At 54.2% G+C, this 25964-nt stretch overlaps 1 protein-coding gene across 1 annotated transcript in view; it reads left to right on the forward strand.

The window, feature by feature from the left end:
- CERK (ceramide kinase) overlaps positions 1 to 24113 on the forward strand; it is a 38963-nt gene extending 14850 nt beyond the window's left edge. Inside the window, exons 2-13 of the mRNA XM_045552764.1 lie at positions 317 to 430; positions 829 to 951; positions 6500 to 6625; positions 8073 to 8136; positions 10733 to 10878; positions 14025 to 14099; positions 15099 to 15251; positions 18050 to 18155; positions 19129 to 19205; positions 20090 to 20295; positions 21077 to 21282; positions 23192 to 24113. Coding sequence (XP_045408720.1) covers positions 317 to 430; positions 829 to 951; positions 6500 to 6625; positions 8073 to 8136; positions 10733 to 10878; positions 14025 to 14099; positions 15099 to 15251; positions 18050 to 18155; positions 19129 to 19205; positions 20090 to 20295; positions 21077 to 21282; positions 23192 to 23264 — 1469 coding nt within the window. The 3' untranslated portion in view covers positions 23265 to 24113. The remainder of the gene's footprint in view (positions 1 to 316; positions 431 to 828; positions 952 to 6499; positions 6626 to 8072; positions 8137 to 10732; positions 10879 to 14024; positions 14100 to 15098; positions 15252 to 18049; positions 18156 to 19128; positions 19206 to 20089; positions 20296 to 21076; positions 21283 to 23191) is intronic.
- The last annotated feature ends 1851 nt before the right edge of the window (positions 24114 to 25964 follow it).

Here is a 25964-nt window from a genome sequence, read left to right on the forward strand (position 1 = left end):
CGCTTGGATTCCCAGCCAGATGCTGTCCTGAGGACAGACACCGTGTCTTCAACGTGGTTCCCCAAAGTTAGCACGGTAGCTGGCCCAGAAGAGGTTTTGCTGCCCGAATGGCCAAGTGATCATGTAAAGAGGTGCAGCAGGCGTTTGGCGACTCCGCTGGGCGGGACAACCCCGTCTGGTAACGCCGGGCTGCCCGTGGTTATTTAGCTCAGAGTTAAAAAGTGACATGTACGTTCCTTTTAATTTTTGGATTTCTAACGACAGTGTTAAAGCAGAACATTCTCAGCCTTCTGGACACACGGCGTGTGTTTTACAGATGCCTGCTCCGTGCCGGTCGCCGAGATCATTGCCGTGGAAGAGACAGACGTCCATGGGAAGCACCGCGGCAGCGGCCGGTGGCAGAAGATGGAGAAGCCGTTCGCGTTCACAGGTGACGGATCCGGCGTCTCCCCACGACGCCTCACTGATCCACACAGACACGCGAGAGGGGACTGTTTTGGTTATTTGTTTCACAAGCTCCAGGGATTGGTTTATCTTCGTAGACTCTTCCTAATAGTTTTTCCAAGATCCACTTTTAGTTCATGTTTTGGTTGATGATCATCTTTATTTCTTATTTTTTTTAATATGGATTAAAAGATCTGAAAATAGGATTTTTTTTTCTAATATACCTTGAAAGTTACTAACTAGTTAAAAAAAAAAAAAAAAAAGAGAACCGCTGGGGAATTGTCCGTTGTGAGCCTGTAACTCGCGGGCACGTGAAGCGTGTTCGCTCGGGGTTTTGCCCGCCGGGCCGCTCCGGGGCTAACGCGCGTGTTTGTTTCTGTGCAGTCCACTGTGTGAAGAGAGCGCGGCGCCACCGCTGGAAGTGGGCGCAGGTGACGTTCTGCTGCCCAGAGGAGCAGCTGTGTCACCTGTGGCTGCAGACCCTGAGGGCCATGCTGGAGACGCTGAGTACGTGTTTGGAGTGACAGGCAGGGCAGCGTGGTGGATGCCTGTGGGATTCGCTGGTGTCCCCTACAGCCCCCTCCCTCATACAGCCCCCTCCCTCGTACAGCCCCCTCCCTCATACAGCCCCCCTCCCTCCATACAGCCCCCCTCCCTCATACAGCCCCCTCCCTCATACAGCCCCCCTCCCTCCATACAGCCCCCTCCCTCATACAGCCCCCTCCCTCCATACAGCCCCCCTCCCTCATACAGCCCCCTCCCTCATACAGCCCCCCTCCCTCCATACAGCCCCCTCCCTCATACAGCCCCCTCCCTCCATACAGCCCCCCTCCCTCATACAGCCCCCTCCCTCATACAGCCCCCCTCCCTCGTACAGCCCCCCTCCCTCGTACAGCCCCCTCCCTCCATACAGCCCCCTCCCTCATACAGCCCCCCTCCCTCGTACAGCCCCCCTCCCTCGTACAGCCCCCCTCCCTCCATACAGCCCCCTCCCTCATACAGCCCCCTCCCTCCATACAGCCCCCCTCCCTCATACAGCCCCCTCCCTCATACAGCCCCCCTCCCTCGTACAGCCCCCCTCCCTCGTACAGCCCCCTCCCTCCATACAGCCCCCTCCCTCATACAGCCCCCTCCCTCCATACAGCCCCCCTCCCTCACACAGCCCCCTCCCTCATACAGCCCCCCTCCCTCATACAGCCCCCCTCCCTCCATACAGCCCCCCTCCCTCATACAGCCCCCTCCCTCCATACAGCCCCCCTCCCTCATACAGCCCCCTCCCTCATACAGCCCCCTCCCTCCAAGCCCCCTCCCTCATACAGCCCCCCTCCCTCCAAGCCCCCCTCCCTCATACAGCCCCCCTCCCTCGTACAGCCCCCTCCCTCCATACAGCCCCCCTCCCTCATACAGCCCCCTCCCTCATACAGCCCCCCTCCCTCATACAGCCCCCTCCCTCATACAGCCCCCCTCCCTCATACAGCCCCCTCCCTCATACAGCCCCCCTCCCTCCAAGCCCCCCTCCCTCATACAGCTGGTCACTCCCCAGGTGGATGTGATGCATCAGTCTGACTTCTTAAAAATTTACTAATTAGAGGACCGGCGGAGCGAGTGCCAAGAGCATGGGCTCACAGCCCCGGCCCGGGCATGGAGTTGCACCCCCCATGGGGAAATCCTGACCCTGGTGTGGCGTCTGAGCCCCCAGATTACCTGCCGGGAGACCTGAGGCCGTTCACCTGGTCTCCTGAGCCTTGGGTTCTCTTTCTGGAAGTGGGGACGGTAGTAGCTCCTGCATTCGAGGTGAATGTGGGGAGGGGCCCAGGGCCCCGGGGGAGTGTCCCGGCCTGTGGGGGCTGTGTCTATTTCTGCGGTGCAGCAGGAGCCTGGGCTGAGTTACCATGTGCTGAACAACAGCGGCCTCTTTGTCACCCTTAAAATGTGGTAGGAGCCGGGCGTGGTGGCACATGCCTGTAGTCCCGGCTGCCCAGGAGGCTGAGGCAGGAGGGTCGCTTGAGCCCAGGAGGTGGAGGCTGCAGTGAGCTGTGATCACGCCACTGTACTCCAGCCTGGGTGACAGAGCGAGACCCCGTCTCTAAAAAAAAAAAAAAAAAAAAAAAAAAAAGAAGTGGTAGGTGTTCATTCGTTTAGTATCCATAACACTATATTTTATGTTGTTTGGTTATAAACTTAATACACGGTCTTGACCTTGACAACTCAGTATAAGCTTCAGCCGTAGAATAGAAATAGCATGTGTTTATGTTAGTTTTATATCTTTTTGAGTTAATTTGGCATCTTCCTCAAAAAAAGGAGTTTTAATTGATTTGAAGAAGGTATTCCCATATTTAGCTTTAGAGAAATGTCCTTGCTCGAGAAGCACAGTTTTTGATTCTCACTGGGGCAGGAGGACTCCAGTTTCCGCACTTCTGTTCTGTCCTGTGGAACCAGGTCTTCACCACCTGCTGCCGTAACAAGCTCACCCTGACCCTCCTCACGCTCAGCCCACCACGAGCTCTGTCCCTGTCCCTGTCTCTGTGTCCCAGGCTGTTCAGAGACGGGCCGCAGCTTCTCTGCCTTCTCCCCGCTGGGCTCCAGCCTCCTCCCCCCATCACCCCTGCTCCCGCCTGACCTTTCCCGTCTCATCTGTCTGTTCTCATGAGACTTTGAGTTTTTAGGTTTCTGGGTTTGAGTCTGTAGGTGCAGACTCCAAGAGAAAATCCCCAGAACCCTGCTGTCTGTTGAATAATGTGGATTTTTTTTTTTCTATATAATTCACAGGAAAACCCATATGTTGCACCTTTGATACAGTCTGCTTGTATCTAAAGATAGTGTATGATTCTATTATTTTAGCTACTCTACAATTTTAACTTGCAACGCTGTCATCCCTTTTAATGTTTTATCGACACTTAACAGAGAAGTGCTCACATTCTGAGTGTTGGGCCTGGTGAGTTTTCACACTGAGCACACTTGTGTAACTGGCACCCTGCTGGAGAGACGGAGTGTGGCCAGCCCCGGGGAGCCCCTGCCCTGTGGTCGCTGCCCCCCCCAGGGTAACACCGCACGACTTCTGAGCACCTAGAGCCGTGTTTGTGCTTCTACACATCAGGTCACGCAGTGTAGACGGTACCGTGTCTGGCTTTGTGCCTGACATCGTGTGGGTGAAATTTCCACGCCGTTGCATCTGGTGGCGGTTTGGTCATTCTCTTGGCGGTGTGGTGGTGGTCCATGAGGCACCCGTGTGGCCATTTCTCCACCCGTTTTGCTGTTGACGGTCCCAGTTTGGGCTGTGATAGATAACAGTGTTGTGGACATTCTAGCACGTGTGTTTCTGAGCACGTTCGCGTTTCTCTTGGGTGTGCGCTAGCAGCGGACTTGCTGGCGTGGAGCACACACGTGTCCAGCTTCAGCAGGCACCGCCAGGCTGTTCTCGCGGCAGGTGCGGCGCGGGCTCACCCATCGGGTATCCGAGCTCCAGCCACTCCACGGCCTGGCCACCCCCTTCTGATTGTAGCCGTGGTGGTGAGCGCCAGTCTTGATTGTGGCTTTGGTTTGCGTTTCCATGATGGTCAGTGAAGCTGAGAAATACATTCGTGTGTTTGTAGGCCGTTGGCAGGTCCCCTTTGTGAGGTTTCTGTTCTTTTGTCCATTTTTCTGTTGGGTTGTCTCTTTTTCTTAATGACAGGTAGAAATTCTTTACACATTGTGGATCTGAATCTTTTATTGAATTTATGAATTACAGGTATCTTCTCCTAATCCGTGGTTTGCCTTTTCACTCTCTTGTTGAGGTCTTTTTGTTTTGGTCTGTTTTTGGAGATAGGGTTTTGCACTGTTGCCCAGGCTAGAGTGCAGTGGCGTTTATTGGGGCCTTTTGATGAACAGACATTCTTAATATCACTCTGTTTATCTTTTTTTGTAGTTATTAATTTATTTTTGTGCTTTTTAAAAAACTTTATGGTAAGACTGTATCCTAGTTAAGACATCTCTGTCTACTCCAAGGTCATGAAGATGTTTCATTCTCAGGCTTTATTGTTTTACCTGTCAATTTAGACGACAACCCATTTGGATTTGGTCTTTGCATGTGGTATGAGGTGAGTGGTCAAGGTCCGTTTTCTTAAAATACAAATATCTGCTTGAGCCCGTGTGTTTATGGGAAAGACCTTCCTTTCCCCTGCTGCACTGGGGTGCCATGATCATGTTTTTTATTTTCTGTTGGTTGTGTACAGATTTGTGATAGAATTACGTATTTCACCTTGCACCCCGTGACCTTGCTAAGCTGACGTATTAATGCTACTAGTTTGGTGATTGTTTCAGATTTTGCCCAGACACAAGCATGTCAGCTGTGCATAATGACGGTTCTGTTTCTTCAGTGTAAATTCTTCTCCCTCTCATTTCTTTTTCTCACGATTTTGCCCTGTCCGGACCACCAGAGCAGGGGTGCGTCATCCTTGTCTGAGTCCTGGTCACAGGGAAGGTTTCACCATTTCACCATCAAGAATGATGTGTCTTAGCTTGTTAATAGATTTGTAAAACCAGATTAAGGGGATTCCCTTCTAATCCTAGTTTTCTGAGAGTTTTGGGTTTTTTAAATCATGAAAAGGGAATTGAATTCCATAAATGCTTTTTCTGCATCTGTTGAGATGATTGCTTGATCTTTTTGAGTTAATATGTTGAATGACATTAATTTCTCATTGTTACAACCCTTCACATTCCTGGAGTGGACACACCCCTCTCGGTCACAACGTAGCTGTCCGTATCTCACTGATTTGACGCGCGGATATTCTGTTCAGGATTTTTGCACTTAGGTTTGGGGAGGACTAGCTCTGCAAGTTCCCCGTCTGGTAACATTCTTGTCGGGGTTTGCTCTGAAGGCCTCAGTGGACTCACACAGAGAGCTCAGACACGTTTCTTCCTCTTCTGTTCTCTGCACGAGTTGGGGCTATTTTTTCCTTAAAATTTGTTTTCCCTCAGAAAATGGTAAAATGCTGTGAAATGGACAAACCCCAAGTTTCAGTCAGCGAGTTGGGAAACCGCACACCCGTACGGCACAAGCTGCCAAGGCTGACGCCAGCCAGGAGCTCTCTGTGGTCCGAGGTCAGCAGACGGCCCCAGGCTGGCTTTGTCCCCTTGTTTCGCCTGCTGTAGAGACGGAGCCACGTAACGTGGACGCTGCGTGCAGGGCGTCAGCCCCTCGGCACACTGCTTTCGACGTTTCTCCGTAGTGGCAGTGTGGCTGTGGCTTGCTGTCATGACTGAAGAATGTTCCGAGTGTGGACAGACCACACCGTGTCTGTGCATCAGGTGTCGGACACCTGGGTTGCTTCCTCTTTCCGGCTGCTGTGGAAGGTGCTGCAGTGAGTGAACGCTTGTGTCCCAGTTTCCAAATGTGCTCAGGTTTTCAGTTTTCTTGGGCACGTACCTTCTTGATTACTTTAATTGATTACATTTTTTTTTTTTAAGTAGCAGAATCTACTGGAACTGACCAAAACAGAAATGTGGAGGTTGTTATAAACAAAACAGGGGTTCCTCAGGAAACCCAACCATGGGAGATGGGCCGGGTCTCCGGAGGGCCTGAAACCGGCCCGGGGCCTGCGTCAGGGAGACTGCGTCCGTCCGCCCCCTGGGCTGCTCCCTCACGCTGTCTCCCTCTGTGCCTGTCTGTCTGTCTGTCTCCAATGCTCCTTGCTGCACATGTGCTTCGTGTCCTTGTCCTCTGCAAACTCGCTTCCTCCACATGCAGAGGAACGAGGCTGCTGCCCTCCAGAGTTTGCATCTGAGGCTCTTGCGGGGAGAGTGAGCTTTTCTCAGTGAGAATCGTGCATTCCTGGGACTGTCCCCATATCCAGCAGGTGTGCGCAGCACCTGCCGTTCTGACCGCTGCTGCCTCTCTGGTTTCGTAGATTAGGAAGCTCTTTATCCCTGTTCTTTAAGATTTAAAAATACTTTTTATCAGGTAATACTAAGAATCCTAAAAACATTGTGGTTTGCTTTTGTCTAGTAAGACAGCTCTAAATTTTGACTTTGTTATTTTCATTGTGATTCGCGTGTTGCTGCTGTCACCTTGCAGCGTCGAGACCAAAGCATTTGCTGGTGTTCATCAACCCGTTTGGAGGAAAAGGGAAAGGCAAGCGGATCTACGAGCAAAAAGTGGCGCCGTTGTTTACACTGGCCTCCATCACCACCGACGTAATCGGTGAGGTTCGGATCTGGGCTGAGTACTTGAAAGAAAACCTGAGAATGATTTAAAGGTAGTCACGAGAGAAAGTTTGTATTATTTTTAAGCAGAATAGAATTTTTTAAATATACCAGAATGAGAAGAATACAAAATAAAGAATGTAATCTTTCCCAGCCAAGTCTCAGCATATGAAGCACTCAGGAAAAACACTGGGAAGATAAAAGGGCAAGATCACGGACAGAAAATTCTTTCAAGAAGAGATCAAGGGATTAATAAGTCTTAGAAATAATCTCACCAGTAAGTGACACTGTAGGAAACATAATGCAACACACAATTGTGGCACCGAGTTTTCAGTGCAAATACTAGATGCAGGGAGGTGCAGAAAGGCCATGTTCTCTCGCCCTTCCTCAGGGTCTGAGGGTTTTGTGAATCCATATTAAAAAGTTACCTGGCGGCCAGGTGCGGTGGCGCACGCCTGTCATCCTAGCACTCTGGGAAGCCAGGGCGGGAGGATCGCCTGAGCTTAGGAGTTCCAAGACCAGCCTGAGCAAGAGTGAGACCCATCTCCACCAAGAATAGAAAAAATTAGCCGGGTTGGTGGCACACACCTGTAGTCCCAGCTGCTCAGGAGGCTGAGGCAGGATCACTTGAGCCCAGGAGTTGGAGGCTGCAGTGAGCTATGATGACACCACTGCACTCTATCTAGCCTGGGAGACAGAGCGAGCCTCTGTCTCAAAAAAAAAAAAAAAAAAAGTCACCTGGCAATGTGGGTCAAGAGCCTGAAAAATGAGGGTTTTTTTTTTTGTTTTTTTTTTTGCCTAATTCTATGTTTTCTAAATCTTTCCTAGGAAGACAGTCAGGGGTACACAGAGACTGATGTACACAGATATCTATTGTCCCTCTTTTTGTAACAGCAAAGCATTAAAAACAATTTAAGCACTCCAAACAGGAAATAAAAGCCTATAATTGTGGTGAATGTGAAGGAATATTAGTAGCACCTTAAAATGATCTTTATAAAGAATTTTTAATGATAAAAAAGTGACTATGATATAACGGGAAAGCAGGGATACAAAATTGTGTGTACAGCAGAATCTTAGTAGGAATTTATATTGGGTATAGAGACTACAGGGCAGCATGGTCTCCTTTCTGCATTTTGGTATATTCTACAATTTTGAAAGTAACTTGTATAAGGAAAAAGTATAAAATAGAAGATGCAATGTCTTTCAAAGAAATTATTATTTGTTGGCAATTAAGTGCCACGAATGCCACGTCACCCAGTAGCCTGCGTCCTGAGAGGACCACGTCCCACTGAGGTTGGCCTGATCCCATCTAAGAAGGGATTTTGTGTCGGAAATCCCCCTGTGGGTTTTATGGGGCCTCATTCAAAAAGAATGATTTATTTTTCTTTTTAAGTAAAGATGCACAGATGTGTATAAACTGTGTGATGTAATGTTTTTCCCTGCAGTTACGGAACGTGCTAATCAAGCCAAGGAGACTTTATATGAGATTAATATAGACAAGTATGACGGGTGAGTAGGCTGCTTTAATCTTCATTAGTAACAGTCTATTCTAATCAGGCCTTACCCCTCTCGCTCAGATTTTTCTTTTTAGCTCCTTTTCCTTAATTTTTTTTTCTTGATTATAAAAGTAAACATGCTTCTTGTAGAAAGTCAGGAAAAGGCAGAAAAGTGCAGAGTTCCACATTCCTCCCCGCTGGGCGAGAACCATCCTTTGAAGGTTCTGTTTCCTGTGGAGTCTTTCGCAAGATGTGTTTGCAGAGCTCTGTGTAGATGGAGAAATAAATCAGTCAAGCGCATTGTCAAGTAAAGTTGGGGTGATGCCATTTTTACAGTTTGGGATTCTGCTTTTCTCTTATGCTGTGAGCAATTTCCCATGTCATTAAAGATTCCCCCAAAATATTATTTTTAATACCTATATCATGTTTTGTTGTATGAATATACCATAATTTATTTAACTAGTTTCTCATTAATAGATGGTTAGGTTCTTTCCAATTTTTGCTCTTACGATAAACTAGCATTCTTGTATATAAATCCCTCTGACACATCTACACTTTTTTGAAGGTAAATTTGTAGAAATGAAATTAATTGGTCACAGGTGATTAGCATTTTAAGATTTCTGCTATGTACTGCCACATTGCTTTCTGAAAAGATTCCATTAATTTACACTCTTTCTTGTAGTGTATTACCCACGGTCTAGGTCTGTGTATTTGCTATTATCACTACACAGATTCTCTGCTAATATGACATGTAGAAGTCTTTCATCTTTTAAGCAGTATGTTTATTGGCTAACTGGTTTTCTTCTTTGAATTGATTTTTATGTCTTTGGCCCATTTTCTTCTGTTGGCCATAATTTTAGTCTTTTGTTCTTTTATCCAACAAATAATAGGTAATTCATATTTATTGTTAGATTTTTTTTTAAAATATTTGTCCTAGTTTTGAAATGGTCTTTTAATTTTCCCTATGACCTTTTTTGGACCAGTAGAAGTTTTCAAATTCATGCTCAGATTAGTAAGTCATTCTTGCTCTTGAGTTTAACTGTTCCCCTGTAGTCAGTTGGTTTTTGTTTTCTTCTCTCTGTTCCGTCTGGAGTTTTGTGAGCATGTGTTATAAATTACAGTGTGAACATTTCTCAAAATCCTTATTCATTCCGCAAACACTGCTGAGTGTCTGCCAAGCCCCATCCCTGTGTTGGTGCTGAGGTTAGAAAGGGAAGTGAAACTGGCCCCTGCCCTCTGGGCCAACAGGGAGAGGAACCCTCCTCCTCTCTCCCGAGTGCGGGGTGGTCAGGAGCTCCGGGGCAGGCAGTGCCCCTCCACGCACTTCGCCTCCAAAGCCCCCTGGCAGCAGCCTGGTCAGGAAAATAGCAGCATCTTCACTTCCTGCCAGGGACGGAGCCGGGGCTCGGTTACATGACCTCACCCAGCCTCCTGAGCACACGCCTTCCCCGGCCACGCGCCCATGGGGAGGCCGGGAGGCCTGGCAGCGAGGGCCGTTCCTTCTGCGGCTCAGTCATTTGTCCGAGTAACGCGTGAACATTTACTGAGTGCCCCCCTCAGGGCGGCGGGTGTCGTGTTTAACATTCTAAGGTGCCTGAGCCGTGGCCCCTGTCGTGGAAACCACAGCCCAGGTGGGGAAGGCGTGCGGGTTATGGAGGGGAGGCGGCTGGGGCCTGTGCTTTAAAGCATGTGCCCCACGAGGCGGCCTGTGGGCAGCTGGGCCCACTGGGGAACAGCCAGGCACTCTGACCACTCCTGCTCAGACTTGAAGGGACCCCTGGTGCTGCCCTGCCATGGACCGCCCTTCTGCCGTCCTCTCTTCCCACTCCTGCCACCCTGCCTCTCCTCTCAGCCGTGCCGAGCATGCCACCTCCCTGGTGATGAGCTCTCGGGTCGTCATAGGCCATGAGGTTGTCCAGTGAGCTTGAGACCTGTCCTTTGCCCCGCTGTGTGACGCAGCACCCCACTGCCACCTTCCAGCCACAGTCCCTTTCGCCACTTCCTCTCCCTACCTTTTCTCGTGAACCCATTTCCTCCAGCATGTGTTTGGTCCCCTCTGCTCCTGTTTTCTGGGTCCCCAAGACCCCCCCACATGGCTTTTGATTTGCTGCAGGAGTGTATAGTTGTCCCTCAGCTAAGCTTTATTCCCATGACACCACCAGGGCAGTAAGGGAGAAGGACGCCCGTGGACAGGCCTCTGTGCCCTCTGCCCCGCTGCGGGGTCACGCAGGTGCACCTCTGTCCTGCAGCACGTGCAGCCACACAGGCCTGGGCTTCCGCCCTGCAAGCTTGAGTCTCGAGGCCCAGGGTTTAGGCTTTTGGCGGGGGCCTGTCCTGTGGGGTTCTGTGCCTAGCAGCCCCCAAAATGCCAGACTCCCAGAAGGAAAGCCGGTGTTTGCCGGAGGTCACGCTGTTTGCACACGCAGTCCGGGCAGACAGGCACGGAGGCACAGCCTGATCACTGAGGGCAGGTTGCAAAAGCCAAGTTCCCTGATACCTGCCCAGGGCCACACTTGCCGGCTGCCGTTTCCGAAGCCAAAGCCTTAGGCCTGCTGTGTTCAGGGCACCGCACTGGAATGACCCTAACGACCCCGTGTTCCTCCCCACAGCGTCGTGTGTGTCGGCGGCGACGGCATGTTCAGCGAGGTGCTGCACGGCCTGGTGGGCAGAGCGCAGAGGAGCGCGGGCGTGGACCAGAATCATCCGAGGGCCGCGCTGGTGCCCAGCAGCCTCCGCATCGGCATCATCCCCGCGGGTATGCAGCCCGGCAGCCACGCTCCGCCCCGTCCCTGGAGTAGCTCTTTGTGAGCGGCCACCAGGGACAGTTGATGATCTGATGTCCTCACTTTAATTGGCACAGATTCCTAGCATTAGGGCCAGTCTTCGGGAAATAGCATTCTTGATTTTTCCTTAAATTGTGCTTTTATCACAATTTACAACTATTGCATACTTTTGAGGGGTAGTTTATGAGCAATGACATGAGCACTTGAGGGGCCCTTGCCCTACTCCGCGGAGGGCCCCCTTCGTGGAAGGCGCTGAGCCAGCACTGGGGGGCGTCGCCCGGCTCCCAAAGACCTGACCTGCCAGGTGGGCGTGGGTGGCTGCCTTCCCGGGCGAGGAGGTCCCCGGTGCCTGGGAGCAGGCCAGCAGGGTCGCGGGGTGGTTTCTGGAGGGAGCAGCTTCTGGCTGACCTGAAGGCCCTGGGAGAGCGGGGCGGCAGGGCACAGGAGGGGTGACGGGAGAGACGGAGAGGGAAGGCGGGGTGGGCCCCAGGGCAGGGCCTCGCCAACCATGTGGGGAGCTGGGCTCTGTCCTGAAGGTGCTGGTTTGGCTTGGGGTACTTAGCATCTCTCTAGGAAGTACCTTGTCCTTCAAAAAATCAGTGTTAAGCTAAGTCAGGGTGAGGGCCTGTGCGTGGTTGGGTCAGGGCTTTGCAGACAACCTCGCGGGCAAGGAGGCTCCTCTGTCCTCCCCCCGCTGTGTCTGGCCACTCGTAGCAGCGGCCACTGCAGCAGGCGGTGGGGGGGTGGGTGAGCTCTGGGCACACGCTCCACGGGCACCACACGCCATTCCATTCTCGTGACAGCCATGATCACCCTGCGCCGCTCTTCTTAACCCTAGCCTGTCTCTGGCAGGGGCCCCTGCGTGTTAGTGTTTACTTGAAGGAATCTCCCATTAAACTTAACATTGCTCCTCATTTAGTGACAGAGCCTGTGAATATTGGGGCGAGGTTAGCTTGTGCCCTCGGATAGTGGCATTATCGGTGTTTTCAGCATCAAGCCTCATTTTTAGGGGGACTTGTGTTTGCATAATAGCTTGCAAATCACTAGTAATGATTAGCAAACGGTTGGCGAAGCTCACGGTTTTCGCTATATGTTGAAGGATGGAGATCCGTCTAGGAGCCCTTCCCTCTGGCCTTTGGGGACAGTGTTGGTGGAAGCCATCTGTAGAGAGGAGCTTTATCTCCTGCTGAGCTGTGGAAGAACGCCGTGGCCGCGGCCTGGTGGGCAGGCTCGCTGGGACCCGCCCACCTGACCAGAGTAGCCCCGTGGAGGAACCGAGGGAAGAAACGGTCCTTTAGCCGAGTCGATAGAGAAGAGCTCTCGGCACCCCTGTGGTAACAGATCTCTTACAGTTAAGCCACGTGATTAGAAAAATGTCCCGCTGGGTCTCAGCCGAGCCTCCGATGGGATTTCCTCCCTCTCTCCTCAGGCTGGTCCCTCAGCCCTGGCACAGGGATGCCCTCCTGGATGGCTGTTGACCGGCTGACCGAGCACAGGTGTCCGAGGACGGGCCTGCACGCTCTACGCTCACGCACTCTCACGCTCCAGGGTCCCCGTCCCTGGAGGGTGCAGAGGTCGCCACTTGTTTTGTTTTGCTGGCTGGCCTGGTCTGAGTGGAGTTCTGATTCTTCAAATGACCCAGACACCCAAAGTTGGTGGCCGTGGCACTGAGCCTCCCCTAGGCCACATGTGCCCTGAGTCAAGGGGTGTCTCCCGCTGTCTCCACCCAGGCACCCTCACTGCTGTCCTCGCGGACCCTCCGGGCTCCGTCCACACTCACCGAAAGCCCTGGCACCTGCTCACAGGTGGCTCTCAGAGGCTCCAAGCGATGATTTCCTGTGGACGTCCCTTGACATGGGGTCCCTGGGCCCACTTTAAAAGCCACATCAACCTAGGCCACTCCTGGGGCTGGGGAGTGGCCTGGAGGTTTGTCCAGTCTGAGGGGTGACACATGCTTATCACTGCCATGTGTCCTCCGTCGTTCACGAGACGGTGCTGCCGTTGGCAAGGTCGCTTGCCGGTGCGTTCGTGCTTGGTGAGCTCCCTGTCGTGGGCTCTGTCCGTGCTCTCTGTCTGACTGTGATATTGTTTATTTACCTGTGGACCGTCTGGGGCCTGAGGGCGGAGCGGCTGGGACCTGCGGGGCCCAGGCCAGCGGGGCGGTGCCCGGTTACACTTGCGGCTCTTCCCCAGGGAATGGCTTTGTGAATGTGGCACCATTAGGCAGCGCCGGATACCGTCACACGGTTTATTCCAGGGAAACCTAGACTCAGGTGTCCAACTCTTCCGCCCATCTGCTGACCCTTCCGACGGCTCAGCCCCATCCCAGACCTGCTGAGTCGGAATCTTGGGGTGTGGGGTGCTCAGGACTTGCCGCCGTAAATAAACTTGTGGGAGATTTCCTGCCCACTCAGGGTTGAGGACTGTGACCTCGATTGTGACCCAGTTAGAACAGGACCGGGGAGGGAGGACAGCAGCCTCGCTGCCGGGCCCCAGGGACCCTGCGCTGGTGCCGCTGTCCTCCCCGGCACTCTGAGGCCACCACACTGCTGTCACCCCGCACAGACGGTCGGGCGCGTGTGCTCACCATGGTCCGGGGTACAGCGTGGGGCGTCAGCCTGCGTTTCCTTGAACTGCAGCGTTGTTAAAAATTGTGTCTTGGTGTGACAGCTGCTTTGGTGGTGTTTTTCCTGTGACCCTCACGGCTGGCCTTGCTCTGGTGCACGTCCCTGCCGGCACGCCCTGTGCAGATCCTTTGGCTCTCGTGGTCTGGCCGCGAGGTGCCGCTGTCCCGTGGCTGCACGGGAAGCCACTGCCGCAGCAGCAGAGGCTTCTCGGGGCTCCCCTCGCGGACGGGCGCAGGAGCAGCTCGGGTTCGAGCAGGCGTGTCGCAGGCGGCTCTGTAAGGGCTGCTTGATGTTACTACAGATCAATCTCGATCGTTTTGATGAATCAGGCTTAATATTTGCCAGATGCGTTTTGTAGGTAAATTCCATGTATTCTTTCTGTTTACTCCAGGGCCACGGAAGAAAAGGGCGGGGTGCCCCGCTCAGCCGGAAGCCCGGCTGCAGTTCGGAACCGTTATGACAATATTCAGGACCTTGTTTTCCCTGTGCAGGGTCGACGGACTGCGTGTGCTACTCCACGGTGGGCACCAACGACGCAGAAACGTCAGCTTTGCACATCGTGGTCGGTGAGTCCCTTCCTCAGCCCCTGCACGTCACAGGGGCACCCAGGGGGCTCCAGGCAGCCCCCCTCACCCACCCCCCATCTCATCAGATGAGTCTTTTAAATCCGTAAGCCCCTCTCGCCACACCCCTGCCCAGAGCCCTGGGGTGACTGGCCGGGCCTCCCACTCTGGTCCGAGCTCTGGCCAGCTGCCTGTCTGTCCTGGAACGCACACCGCGCTCTGTCCCGGGGCTCGCATGCCACCTCCGGTCTTCATGTGGGGCCCCCACCGAGGCCGCCTGGTCAGCACGGGCTCCCCAGGCCCCGGCCCCCAGGGGCACACTCGGTCCTAGGTTCCAAGTTATTTTCTGCACGGAATCCATCACTTCTGCGACAGTCTCACTCATTTCACCTTTACACCCTCGCTGACCCCGAGGCCCGCTGTCCCTGAGGGCAGGAAGCTGCCCGTGTCCCCTGCTGTGCCACCTGTGAGGTCTAGGCTGTGCCTGGGGGACCGCGGTCGACTCTCCACTCCTCGAGAGGTGCCCGAGGGGCTGGTGACACCGCAGGTGCCTGCCCCCAGCCTGGGTCAGAAGGGGAGGAGGGTCCCAGAGCTTGTCCGGCACCTGCATGACAAATGCTGAGCACCCCATTCCTTGTCCCAGTTTACAGGGTCACTGTGTCTTTCCTGATGTCACGAAGATTGTATGTTTAAAAACAGCCACTTACGACCTTTTCTTCATTCTTGAATCTGCCTTCCCCTCAATTGGTGACATTTCACGAGCCCCATGGACACATCTTGTTCTGTCCCCACAGAACAGCTTCCCAAGCCTGCTTTTGGGATTTTGAGTCAAATTCTGCTATTTGAATCAGAAACATGGGTCCCGGCACCCCCAAGAGCAAGGGTCACGGTGCTGAGTGTCCTGTCTGTGTCCTTTGAACCAAGCGGCTCCTCTGTCTGCCAGGCCTGGGGACGGGAGCCCAGTCGGGGTTGGGGTCTCCTCACAGGGGCTTCTCCCCACAGGGGACTCGCTGGCCATGGACGTGTCCTCCGTGCACCACCACGGCACGCTGCTGCGCTACTCCGTGTCCCTGCTGGGCTACGGCTTCTATGGGGACATTATCAGAGACAGCGAGAAAAAGCGGTGGATGGGTCTCGTCAGATACGACTTTTCAGGTGACTCGGGGCGAGGGTAGGGCAGATGCGCCGTGTGAGGCACATGCTGACCCCTGCACGGGCCCCGTGTGACGCGGCCAGAGCACTATTGGGGAGGGGCCCCCATTCACAGGCGGGGAACCCCGGGCCCTGCACGGTCTCCTGCGGCCGGGCGTGGGGAGGGCTGGACCGGAACCCGGGCTGTGATCTGGGTGCTGCTCCCTGGGCCCCAGCACAGGCATGTGTGGTAGACTCTGGTGACAGCACGGCTCAGGGACATCGACTGACAGAAACCCCGGGAAATCAGGCAACGGGTGTTCACGTCTGTTAGGTGCGTGATGGCTCGCCATCTCCGACGTTCAAGTGGAAATTTTAATCTGGAAAAGTCAGTTTCATAATCGCTCTGCACATATTAGTCAAAATGGCAGGAACTTGCACCGTGAAGAAATTCGGCCGTAGGTGCCGAGCTGGAGCCGCCCGGTGCTCCAGGCACAAACATCCTTTGTTACATTCTGCAAACTCGCTCTGCTGCGTGGCGTCTACGCAGTAGCCATTGCTCATCCCACACGCACCTGTCGGTCACCTGCTCTGTGCCGGGCCTCGCTCCCCACGCCAGGGGCGTCTCTGAGAACAGGACAGGCAAGGTCCTGCCTCCCCGAGGCCTGGGCCAGGACCAGTGCGGAGAATGCCAGGGCATTCGTGTTGCCCAGCGGGTGCTCCCGCCCTGCCTCCCAGCTGAGAAGACAGGCACAAGGAGGCGGCGCAGTTCCTTGAGCCTCAGACTGTGGTGGGGGGCTCGCCCCCAGAGCCCCCAACGGGGCGGGTCTGGGCATGCTGGTGGGGCAGAGGGCAGGCTGTGGTGCTCCTGTCACTTGGTCACAGAGCTGGAGGTAAGTCGGGTCCAGGTTATGCGGAGAAGCTGCAGCCGGCACGTCTGAGGGGGAGGGTGCAGCGCCAGCTCGTCAGCCTCTCAATGCACAGAAAGCAGAACCCGGAACGGCCGTAGCATTTCCAGTTTGACGTTCCTGCCATCCAGGTGGACGTCCTGGCTCTGCTTAGTGAATATCATTTGCCTGGTCCCCACCCTTCCCTGTTTGCTCTGGGTAAATCTGTGTTAAATCAAAGTGAATAATTCCAAATACTAAAATCTAACCCTTTTCTTATGAGAGAAAAGATTAGCAACTAGGTAAACTGTACATAGCCTGAAAAGATCTAATTACATTAAAAGCTATGGTATGGTTTCAAAATTAAGACATAAGAAATGCTGGTTAGATATTTATCCAAACCTTACTTAAGGAAAGGAGAAACTCAGAAAAGCCCCAGGGGTTTAGCATGATGGTTAATTTGGGCCATTTCCTGATCACCCTGTGGCCCCGCCGCTGGCCCGCCCTCAGCGCCTGGGCCCCGGGCCCGTGCGTGGCTGCTGCAGCTCTGTCCCTCCCAGGACAGGAGCCCCGATGCAGGAGTGGTTTCCTGGGCTTCACCCTGCCCCCGGCCACGTGCTGAGACGCCCCCAGAATGTGGCTTGGCTTGGTTGCTGTGGGTGGAAAGTGTCCTGTTCTGTGCTAGACACCTGGAGCTTTGGGTGCCAGCAGGCCATCTGGTGGCAGGGCCCTGTCTGGCATCGGGCAGGAGCGGGGGCCTTGGCGGCTGGTGACGGCCCCCCTGGAGCCGCCTCTGGGGCACGAGGCAGCCGTCTCTCCCGCAGCCTGTGGGAGGCTGACGACTCTCTCTGCACTGAGCGAGGACCCGGGGGCCAGCCTGCTCTCGGGGCCCAGGATACTGGGTGACCTCGTGAGACCCCCAGGGCAGGAGCGCCCTGCTGGGAGCGTGGTGCAGCCTGCAGGGGCAGCAGGAGGGTGGGCTCCAGGAGGGCTGCGCAGAAGCTGCCCATCCGCATACCAGGTGTTTACTGAGCCAGGAGCTAGATGAGGGGAAGGGGCTAGTGGGGGCGGCCAGGCACTGAGGTCTGGGCCAGCTGGGCCTCCCGTCGGGGCTCCCTCCGTGGGCTGTGCACACCTGGCTGAGTGCTTGTCACCTGCAGATGAGGCTGTGTGTCAAAGATGGAGCCTCTGTGTGTGGGGTGAGGTGTGGGCAGGCTCCCCGCAGGCCATCACTGCCACATGGCACCAGCCCAGCATTGGACACGGAGGAGGTTCCCTGTGTGGCCCCCAGGCCCTCTCCCTGCCATCTCGCTCAGCGCCGTTGCCCAGCCAGCCAGTCAGGCTCACGCCGGGCCAGCGCAGGGTGGCTTTGCCCAGCCCCGGCGTGCTGGGCACGCAGGCGGCACCACGGACGGCACACACGGGCCCTCCACAGTCTATGGGTGGCAGCACTGCCCTGGCTTTTGTCGTGAGCTCTCCCAAGATGCCGCGGTTGTCGTGGGTGACCCTGGCAGAGGTGGGACATCACTGGCTGTCTCAAAGGGTAGAGGTGATGACCCTGAGCCACTGGTGCACCCAGGCCACATTGAGGCCACACAGGCTCCCTGATGGCCAGGACTTGTGCTCTGCCAGTGGTGAAGGTGGCAGCGACCCAGCACGGCAAATCCCTGACTGCTCCTGTCACCACTGGTCTCAGAGGGGCAGGCGCTGTGGCCGGGTGTACGCTGTCCGGGGGAGGGCAGAGGCCCTGAGCCGCCTGCCCGTCAGTGGCTGTCACGGTCTCTGCACCCTGCAGTGGCTGTCACCGTCTCTGCGCCTTCCCTCCCACGACGCGCAGCCAGAGCTGCTCTCACTGCTGCTTCTCAGGCTCATCGTCACGTAGCGTGACCAAGTGATGATTGTGGGCGTTTCTTCTTTGCCGAACTCTGTCCCCAGGTATAAAGACCTTTCTCTCCCATCACTGCTACGAAGGGACGGTGTCTTTCCTGCCTGCACAGCACACGGTGGGATCTCCGAGGGACGGGAAACCCTGCCGAGCAGGGTCAGTGCATTTCTACGTGTGTTTCGATCGCAAGTGACGGGAAATAGAGCAGTTCCCCTTAACCCAGAGCGTCCCTCACGCTGCACAGCGCGTGCGGCACCGTCTGCCAGCTAGAGACAGAACCTTCATAAATCTGAGCATCAGTCGTCCCAGGCCGTGTGGCCTCCTGGTGACGGTGGAGTCTCCCTGACGAGCAGCTCGTCCCTGCTCTGCCTTGGTCTCGGACACGGAGACGGGGAGACGGGTGTGGCTTTGCGAAGGACGCTCGCTTTGTCCTTTCCTTCAGACCTGCCCCAGGCCTAGGAGCTTCCTCCCTCCAGGTCCTGCGCTTTTGTAATTGAAGCGTTTGAGACGGGGAAGTGAGAGCACGCTGCGGCGGCAGGCGCTGTGGCAGGCGCTGTGGCAGGCGCTGTGGCTAAACGCAATCGTTGATGCGAGAGTTTCGCCAGTGTGAACCCTGTCCTGTCTGACAGTGTGTGGGCCTCGTGGCACCCGAGACACAAGTATAGTCTAGACTCGTGCCTGAGTTCTGAGTTAACTGCTCTATTTGTTTGCTTATTATTGATTGCAACAAATCACCACTTTGTCATTTGTTGTCTGAAAGTAAATTACCCATCACCCGAGGGATACATCCATTCATGAACTTGTACCTTAATCATTTTCTACCAGCTGGTGCTACGCTGGGGACAGGGCCAGGCAAAAACCAGCTCTAGGGGTAATTCAAATGTCCTCATATTATGCTTTTTATAATGTTTACACATTTTAGAGGACATGTCGATATGTTCAATTTTATAAGTGGATCTAATTTTGAGAACTCAAATTAGTATCCAGAAGAAGTATTTTTAGTTAAGCCTCTGAAATTGAACTTTTTATAATATGAACAGAGTTTAATTACTTGTGTCCATGCTGAGCACGTGCAGGATGTTGCTGAGCGTGCGTGTGGAAGACAGGTGACGCTGCTCTTGTCTTTCAGGTGCTTTGTCTGCAGGCAGAGCAGGCAGCAGCTGCAGGAGGAGCAGAAGAAGGCTCTCTACGGCTTGGAGAATGCTGGTAATTCCGCGAAACAGACTCGGTGCTGGGACTGTGTGTTAGAATCTTAGTTTTGTGGTCTCCCGGCACGTCACCCCCCCTCACTGCACAGCTCTGCCTTTTCCCTTCCCCTGTTGCACTCCGCGTCCGGGTTCTCCTTAGCTCCAGGTGGCAACAAGTCACTGCCGTTGACCAGATTTGGGGAACAGCAGGTTTTGTGAACGGGCCCACTGCCGTCTTCCTCTGAGTTGCTCCCGTGAGCCAGGCCAGGGCTCCTGTCCCCTCGAGCTTTAGAGCGAGGGGTCAGCGATGTCCTGCTGAGGGCCTGGTGTGGGCAGTTCGGGTTGTCACCCCTAGGTGAGCCTGCGTCGTGGCGAAGGCAGCTGTAGACAGCGTGTCAATGAGTGGGTGTGGCCGTCTGCCGATACAATTTATTTATGGACGCTGAAATTTGAGTTTCTTATAATTGTCACATATCACAAGATATTATTACTCTTCTGATTTTTTCCTACTATTTAAAAATGGGAAAAACATCCTTTGCTCAGAGTCCGTGCAAAGCAGACGGCTGGATCAAGCCCACAGCTGTACTTTGCTGACCCTTGTTCTAAATCACTGTCCCAAAGTCACCCCACGAGGAGCAGTGAAAACAGTCCTGCCTCTCCGGAAGGGACCCTTTGGGTCCCACACTCAGTGTGCCACCTCCTGAGGCTGTGGACGGTCATGCAGTGGGGTTTTTGTGTTAATGCCAGAGAGTCACTTGAACGAAGAGCTTGTATTGAACGTGTGGCCACAGTGAAAGCAGAGCATCCACACCAGACGGGGGGCAGGGACCCCCCGTCTTGCTGTGGGGTGCCCGTCCCCACACCCGCTGACCCATGGCGCCCACACGGTTCTCTCTGCTGCAGAGGAGGTGGAAGAGTGGCAGGTCGTCTGCGGGAAGTTTCTGGCCATCAACGCCACAAACATGTCCTGTGCTTGTCGCCGGAGCCCCAGGGGCCTCTCGCCGGCTGCCCACTTGGGAGACGGGTCTTCCGACCTCATCCTCATCCGGAAGTGCTCCAGGTTCAATTTTCTGAGGTTCCTTGTCCGGCACACCAACCAGTGCGATCAGGTGAGTGGAACACCATGTGCACGTGATCCATGTCTGTGAGGGATTTTTAGGCAAACCCCGATTGATATATTATAGGAATATTTAATTGACAGGAAGGAAGGACATGCTTTTTTGTTTGCATTTTGCCACTTTTAAACTCCCAGTTACAATTACTCCTTGTAAAATTTCATTTAAAAATATAAACCCTTGAGCACAGAAACTAAGAGGCATGAATGCTTATATACAACTTCCTGTCTGTCGTTTCTCTTCCTATGTAAAAACAGAACAAAGCGATCAGGTAAGGATTTTTGTTGCCCTTACAGGTCACTTAAATAAAATCTTCAGGCTCCCAGAAAGGGGCCTAGTAGACCCTCCGCCAAACCTTCTGTCTGACAGTGGACGTCAGGAGAACTGAGACTTTGGTCACAGTCTCTAATTTTAGTAAAAATCGTATTTAAGGTTTAGTCCAATCCTATTTTTATGTGGCTTTTTACATAGTGCTTGTTAAAAGAACATGGAAAACTCTACAAATCACTGCTAATAAGCGAGCAAAATTCCTTTAAAAGTGGTCCTCGTAGATGAGCTGTGATTTGTAGAAGTGTTAGGGGCCGTCTTGACGAGAGCCGGGAAGGCAGGCGCACGTTTCCCTCCATCGCCGCGCTGTCGCATCCGCGGGGAGCCCGGGCCCCGCCGGTGTGGCCGCGTCCCCGGGAGGGGCGTCCCCCGCGCGGAGGAGCGGGAGACCTCGCCTGCGCCCCGCGAGGTTAACAGCTTCGTTTTCCCTTTCACCGTCTCTCGGTAGTTCGACTTCAGTTTCGTGGAAGTTTATCGTGTCAAGAAGTTCCAGTTCACTTCGAAGCACGTGGAGGACGAGGACAGTGACCTGGAGCAGGGGAAGACGCGCTTCGGGCGGATCTGCAGGGAGCACCCCTCGTGCTGCTGCCCGGCGTCCGGCAGCTCCTGGAACTGCGACGGGGAGCTGCTGCCCAGCGCGGCCCTGGAGGTCAGGTGCGTGCCCGGGCGGCGCCGCGCCGGGGGCTCCGAAATCCGGACCGTGAGCGCCGCGAACGCACTTCCTTCCCCGCGAGGTGCCCCCGAGGCCACTGTCGGACTGGGGAGCCCGCGTCGGTCCCGCAGATCAGTTCCCGCGGGCGCTGCGGCCCCTGCGCTTTCTTCTTTTCCGCGCCCCACACCCAGGCTGGGCCGTGCCGGCGCGCCCTCTCTGCTCTGGAGTGATTGAAACGAAACCGCCTTGCAGGCACCTCCTGAGCGCTTGGTCCACTGAGTCCACCATGGCGCGTTCTGGCTGACAGGCCGGGCCGCGCCAAGTGCGCATGCTCAGTGCAGGGGGCGGGGCGACGCTGAGGCTGGCGGGAGGAAGGGGCGGAGCCACCGAGGGAAGCTGTGGGGGGGACCTGGGAGTGGGCGTGGCCAGGCAAGGACGCGCCCGGGAGAAGGCAGCGCTTCGAGGCTGGTCTGACGCCCCCGGGCCCCAGAGGGCCTGAGCTGTCCCTCCGCCTCCTGCCCGAGTGGAGCGGTTCAGAATCGCTGTTCGCCAAGCTCGCTGGGTTGACGCTGAGAATCAGAGTGTGTCACCCCTGGGGACACACTGGCGGAGCCCAAGCCCCCAGTGCCCAGGCTCACGGCGTCCCTGGGGGCAGGTGCCCACCCCTCCGGCCAGCCGGGGCCGGGGCAGGCCTGGGGAGGGGTGGCCTCCCCGCACCCACTGGGCCCATTGTATTCGGTATTGGAAATCTATAACTTAATTAAATGCGTGACAAAACCAGATGGAATGTGGGTACAAAGAAAATTCTTTCCCCATGGAAAGTTAACAGTAAAACAGTTTTTATTACATTAAAAACCAAATTGTTTTTTAAAAAGGCTATTGAATTAGATATGGGTATGCAAATTACATGAGATGGGGGAGAACTGTAAAATTCTAGAAGGATCTACACTGTTTGCAAATGTCTTTAAGACCGTGGTCTACTTTAAGGAAACCAAGCTGGACCTCACTTAACAGAGTGTGACTGTGTGGGGAAGCTGAGGGAAGCCGGCGGCAGCCCCCCCGTCCGCTGAGCTCAGAGACTGGCGATGTCTCATGGGACAGCACTCAAGGTGCTGCACACGCCGCTGCTCCCAGCTCCCACCTGAGCAGCTCCCGCCAGCCGCATCCCGGGTGCAGCTCCAGGGAGCTTCTCCCATCAGCGTCCAGACCGAGCTGTGGGGTGGCAGGGGGACTTCTGTCTCCCCAGGCCCAGGTCCCTGCTCTTCTGGGCAGGGTGGCAGTGACAGTGGATGAGAAGGTCCCAGGAAACCCACCAGGCCAGTCACTGTGTGCTCAGGGACCTGGTGTCCATTGACTCATTTTACAGGTTCCGGTAATGGCATTATTTTTAATACCAGCTTATGTATTCATTAAATAAACAGAATACTTTGAAAATTAGGAAAAACATCCTTGAAATACATCCTGTATATCTTAATAAATATTACTATACTTTGAACGGCATGTCACCCAATTATGGGGCTTTGATTACTAAAACGTGTCTGAGGAGACTGTGATCTTGAGGGTAAGTGGAGTGACAGGGGCTGTCCTGTGTGCTAAGATGGCACCGACCCCAGAGGCCAGTCTGACTGCCCGGCCTGGGCAGGGGCCCCGGGACCTCCGACCCGCTCCCCCCAGCACCGGCTCCCCCCAGGGCCCTCTGAGCGCAGTGCTGACGGGGGAGGCGGGCGGGGGGGGTATTGGAACCAGAACCGGGTGTGCGGGCACTGCGGATCTCCCGCTTGGCTGGCAGCTTCCCTTTAGGACGTCGGTCTCTACGGTGACACTGCACCTGGCCCTGGTCCAGGTATGCACCCGAGGCCAGCTGTGACGGGGACGCACGCAGGGCTTAACTGTGGCCATTTGTCTCTGCAGGGTCCACTGCCAGCTGGTTCGACTCTTTGCACGAGGAATCGAAGAGAACCCCAAGCAAGGACCACACAGCTGAGACGCCCTCACACCGTCCGCCTCGTGCTTGGGGCGTGTGAACGTTATTTAAGAAATTTACTACAGACCAATTATGTTCATATATACATTTAAATTTAGAAATTTATTTTTGATAGTTAAATCTTGATTTTAGAAAAAATACTTTGTCAACAATTCTGTGTGCATACTTGGCATTTTAAGTTCCGTGTCATCTGTGGGTTGCCTTTCACACAAGTCGTCCTCAGCAAGTTCTTCCTGTTGATTTGGGGCCTTGGCTTCTTAGACTTCAACAATGTCAATAGTGTAGTTTTAAAAATGGCCCATTAGTGGCTCAGTTGCAATAATTTTAGGGACATTGTGAGTGCTTTCCCTGAAGGTCACACCATCTGGGCACGAGGTAGCCACTGGGTCTCTCCGACCCGCTTGGCAAGACTTACTCTGACTGCGAGGCCAAGTTCCGGAAAGTGGCGGATTCTCTTTGCCTTCGTTCGCCTTCGTCGTACTCTGTGCTAGGACACTGCTGTACCGGCCACGACAACGTGACGCAACGTGTCCCGCTTCAGTGACATTGTGGGAGTCCGACCGTCGTGGTGCATGGGAGGGCGCTGGGCACAAGATGCATGGTCTGGAGGGTTTGCGCCCAGCCCCACCCAGCTGCTCCTGGGACAAAGCGGCCGGGAGCGAGGACCCGGTGCCCGCTCAGCAGACAGATCAGGAACTCTGGGGACAGTCAATGTGGGAAGCCCTGGAGAGTTTTTTCACTGTTTTAAAACGTAAAATGCTGATGTGTTCTAGTGACGTACAGTCCATGACGTGGCTGGACTTTGTGGGGGACACAGACAGAAGCTGGCAACGGCGGCGGGGTCGTTGCAGGTACCAGCAGGATTCCTGGGGTGCAGGCCCTGACATCTACACATGTGGTCCGGATTTGTCCTCTTCTGTTCTTCGTCGTGGGCGCTATATATTTATTGAACATTTTGTCCTTTTAAACCAGAACAGTATAAGTGGTGTCGTCACTGTTTGTATTTTATGTCTAAACCATGACTGAGCTTTCATTTTTCGCTGAAGCACTCGGGCTCCTGTGACCACGGATTCCTCCCAGAAGGCAGTCCTGCTCGGACCCGGGCCCCTCAGCGCGTGCTGTGCCCTGGCTGTGTTTGCAGTTCTGCTTGTGTCTAGGATAGGAGGTGTGTAACTTAGTTTTATTTGAAATACAAGAATATGCAGCTTAAGCTTTGATTTGCAGACAGGGAACACTGGACTGTTACAAGAGCACAACTGGAGACACTGCTCTGTGATGCTGTCCGTGGGTGTGACACAGGTCCCATTAGTGGCTTTAGCGTTTAGCAGTCAGCACATATTTGAGGAATTCCCTTGCACCGATTTATATTTTGAAGTAACATGAAACTCCTCATTTTATCATCCAGCCCCAGCTCGGGCAGACAAAAGGGCAGCTAATTTAACAGGGGTTTTCTAATGGACCATGTCATCAAAGAACATTGTGCAAGCAGATGGTTTAATAATTGATGGTTGAATGAAGAATCTGGGCAAAAAGACTAAACACACCTGGCAGTTTCTATCAATGTTTGTTCCTGGTGGGGAAGAAACCAAAGGTGTGAGGCCGGCAGCTCTGCCTGCCTGTGCCCGGCCGGCAGTGCCCGGGGACGCCCAGTGTCGTGCCGGGAGAGGGGTTGGGAGGAGGCCGTGGGCTTCCCTTGGCCTCTGGAATTGTGCTAAAGATTTAGCACAAGGTTTCCCCAGAAGACTCTTCAAAGTCCTTACTGTCTCTGGCAAATGTTTCCCATACACTAGTCGCCCTAAGATCCACCGCCCCGGTGTCAGTTTTGGAAAAATGGTCCTGGCCCAAGAGCAAGCGTGTCACGTTCAACAAGAAACCCGGCCATTCCACACGGCCGGTTCCCAGATGGCTCTGGTGACACTTCCCAACTGCTGACATTCAATGGCAAACCTTGGGACAGCTGTTGGGGAGGCTATGAGTGTCTCACACCCCCTGAAAGCCCCCGGGTACCTGCGCACTGGACGGGAGGTGACCACTGTGACCACTCAGACATTCCCACGCGATCGGCTCTGACACCCGTGAAGCCTTTTAGATGCAGCAGCCACGATGCCTGTACTTTGGGGTTTTAAGGGGAAAAAAAATCGGAAGTGACGGTTAGACAGTGAAAACGTGGGGTCACTTAGAAGTGCTAGTCTGTGTTTTAACTTCCTTTGAGGCTCAACGGCGCAAAATGACTGGGCAGCGGCCACATGCCGGCGCCACTGTGCAATTATTCCAACCAAGATGCCAGCGCACGGCGGCCCCTGCCTCTGGGTGGCAGCTCGCTGAGCCCCGAGCATGATCTAGCACGACTGGGAGACGCGGAGGGAGAGGGTGGCTGAAATTTCCTTCTAATCTTGCTGGTTTCAAGATTAGAAGATGGCATTATCTGATCTGTTTGAGAAGACAAAAATAAAGTTACCTGGGCAGATTTTTGGCTTTTTTTCTTTACAAATTCCCGTTATTTTCAAAGCAGAATACTTTTAATGAGAACACACGTGCACAATTTAAAGAACAAGAATAAAACGAACAAAGGTGTAGCTGGCACCTATGCCAAGAAACTGAACTTCACCCCAAAGCTTCCTGTGCCCCCATCGCCGAATCTGCCCGGCCTCGTCACCGGAGGTCATGGCCTGTGAACGTTAGTTACCCGCCTTTCCCAAT

Source organism: Lemur catta, chromosome 6 (assembly GCF_020740605.2).
Source record: "Lemur catta isolate mLemCat1 chromosome 6, mLemCat1.pri, whole genome shotgun sequence".
In the NCBI taxonomy this organism is placed as follows: domain Eukaryota; kingdom Metazoa; phylum Chordata; class Mammalia; order Primates; family Lemuridae; genus Lemur; species Lemur catta.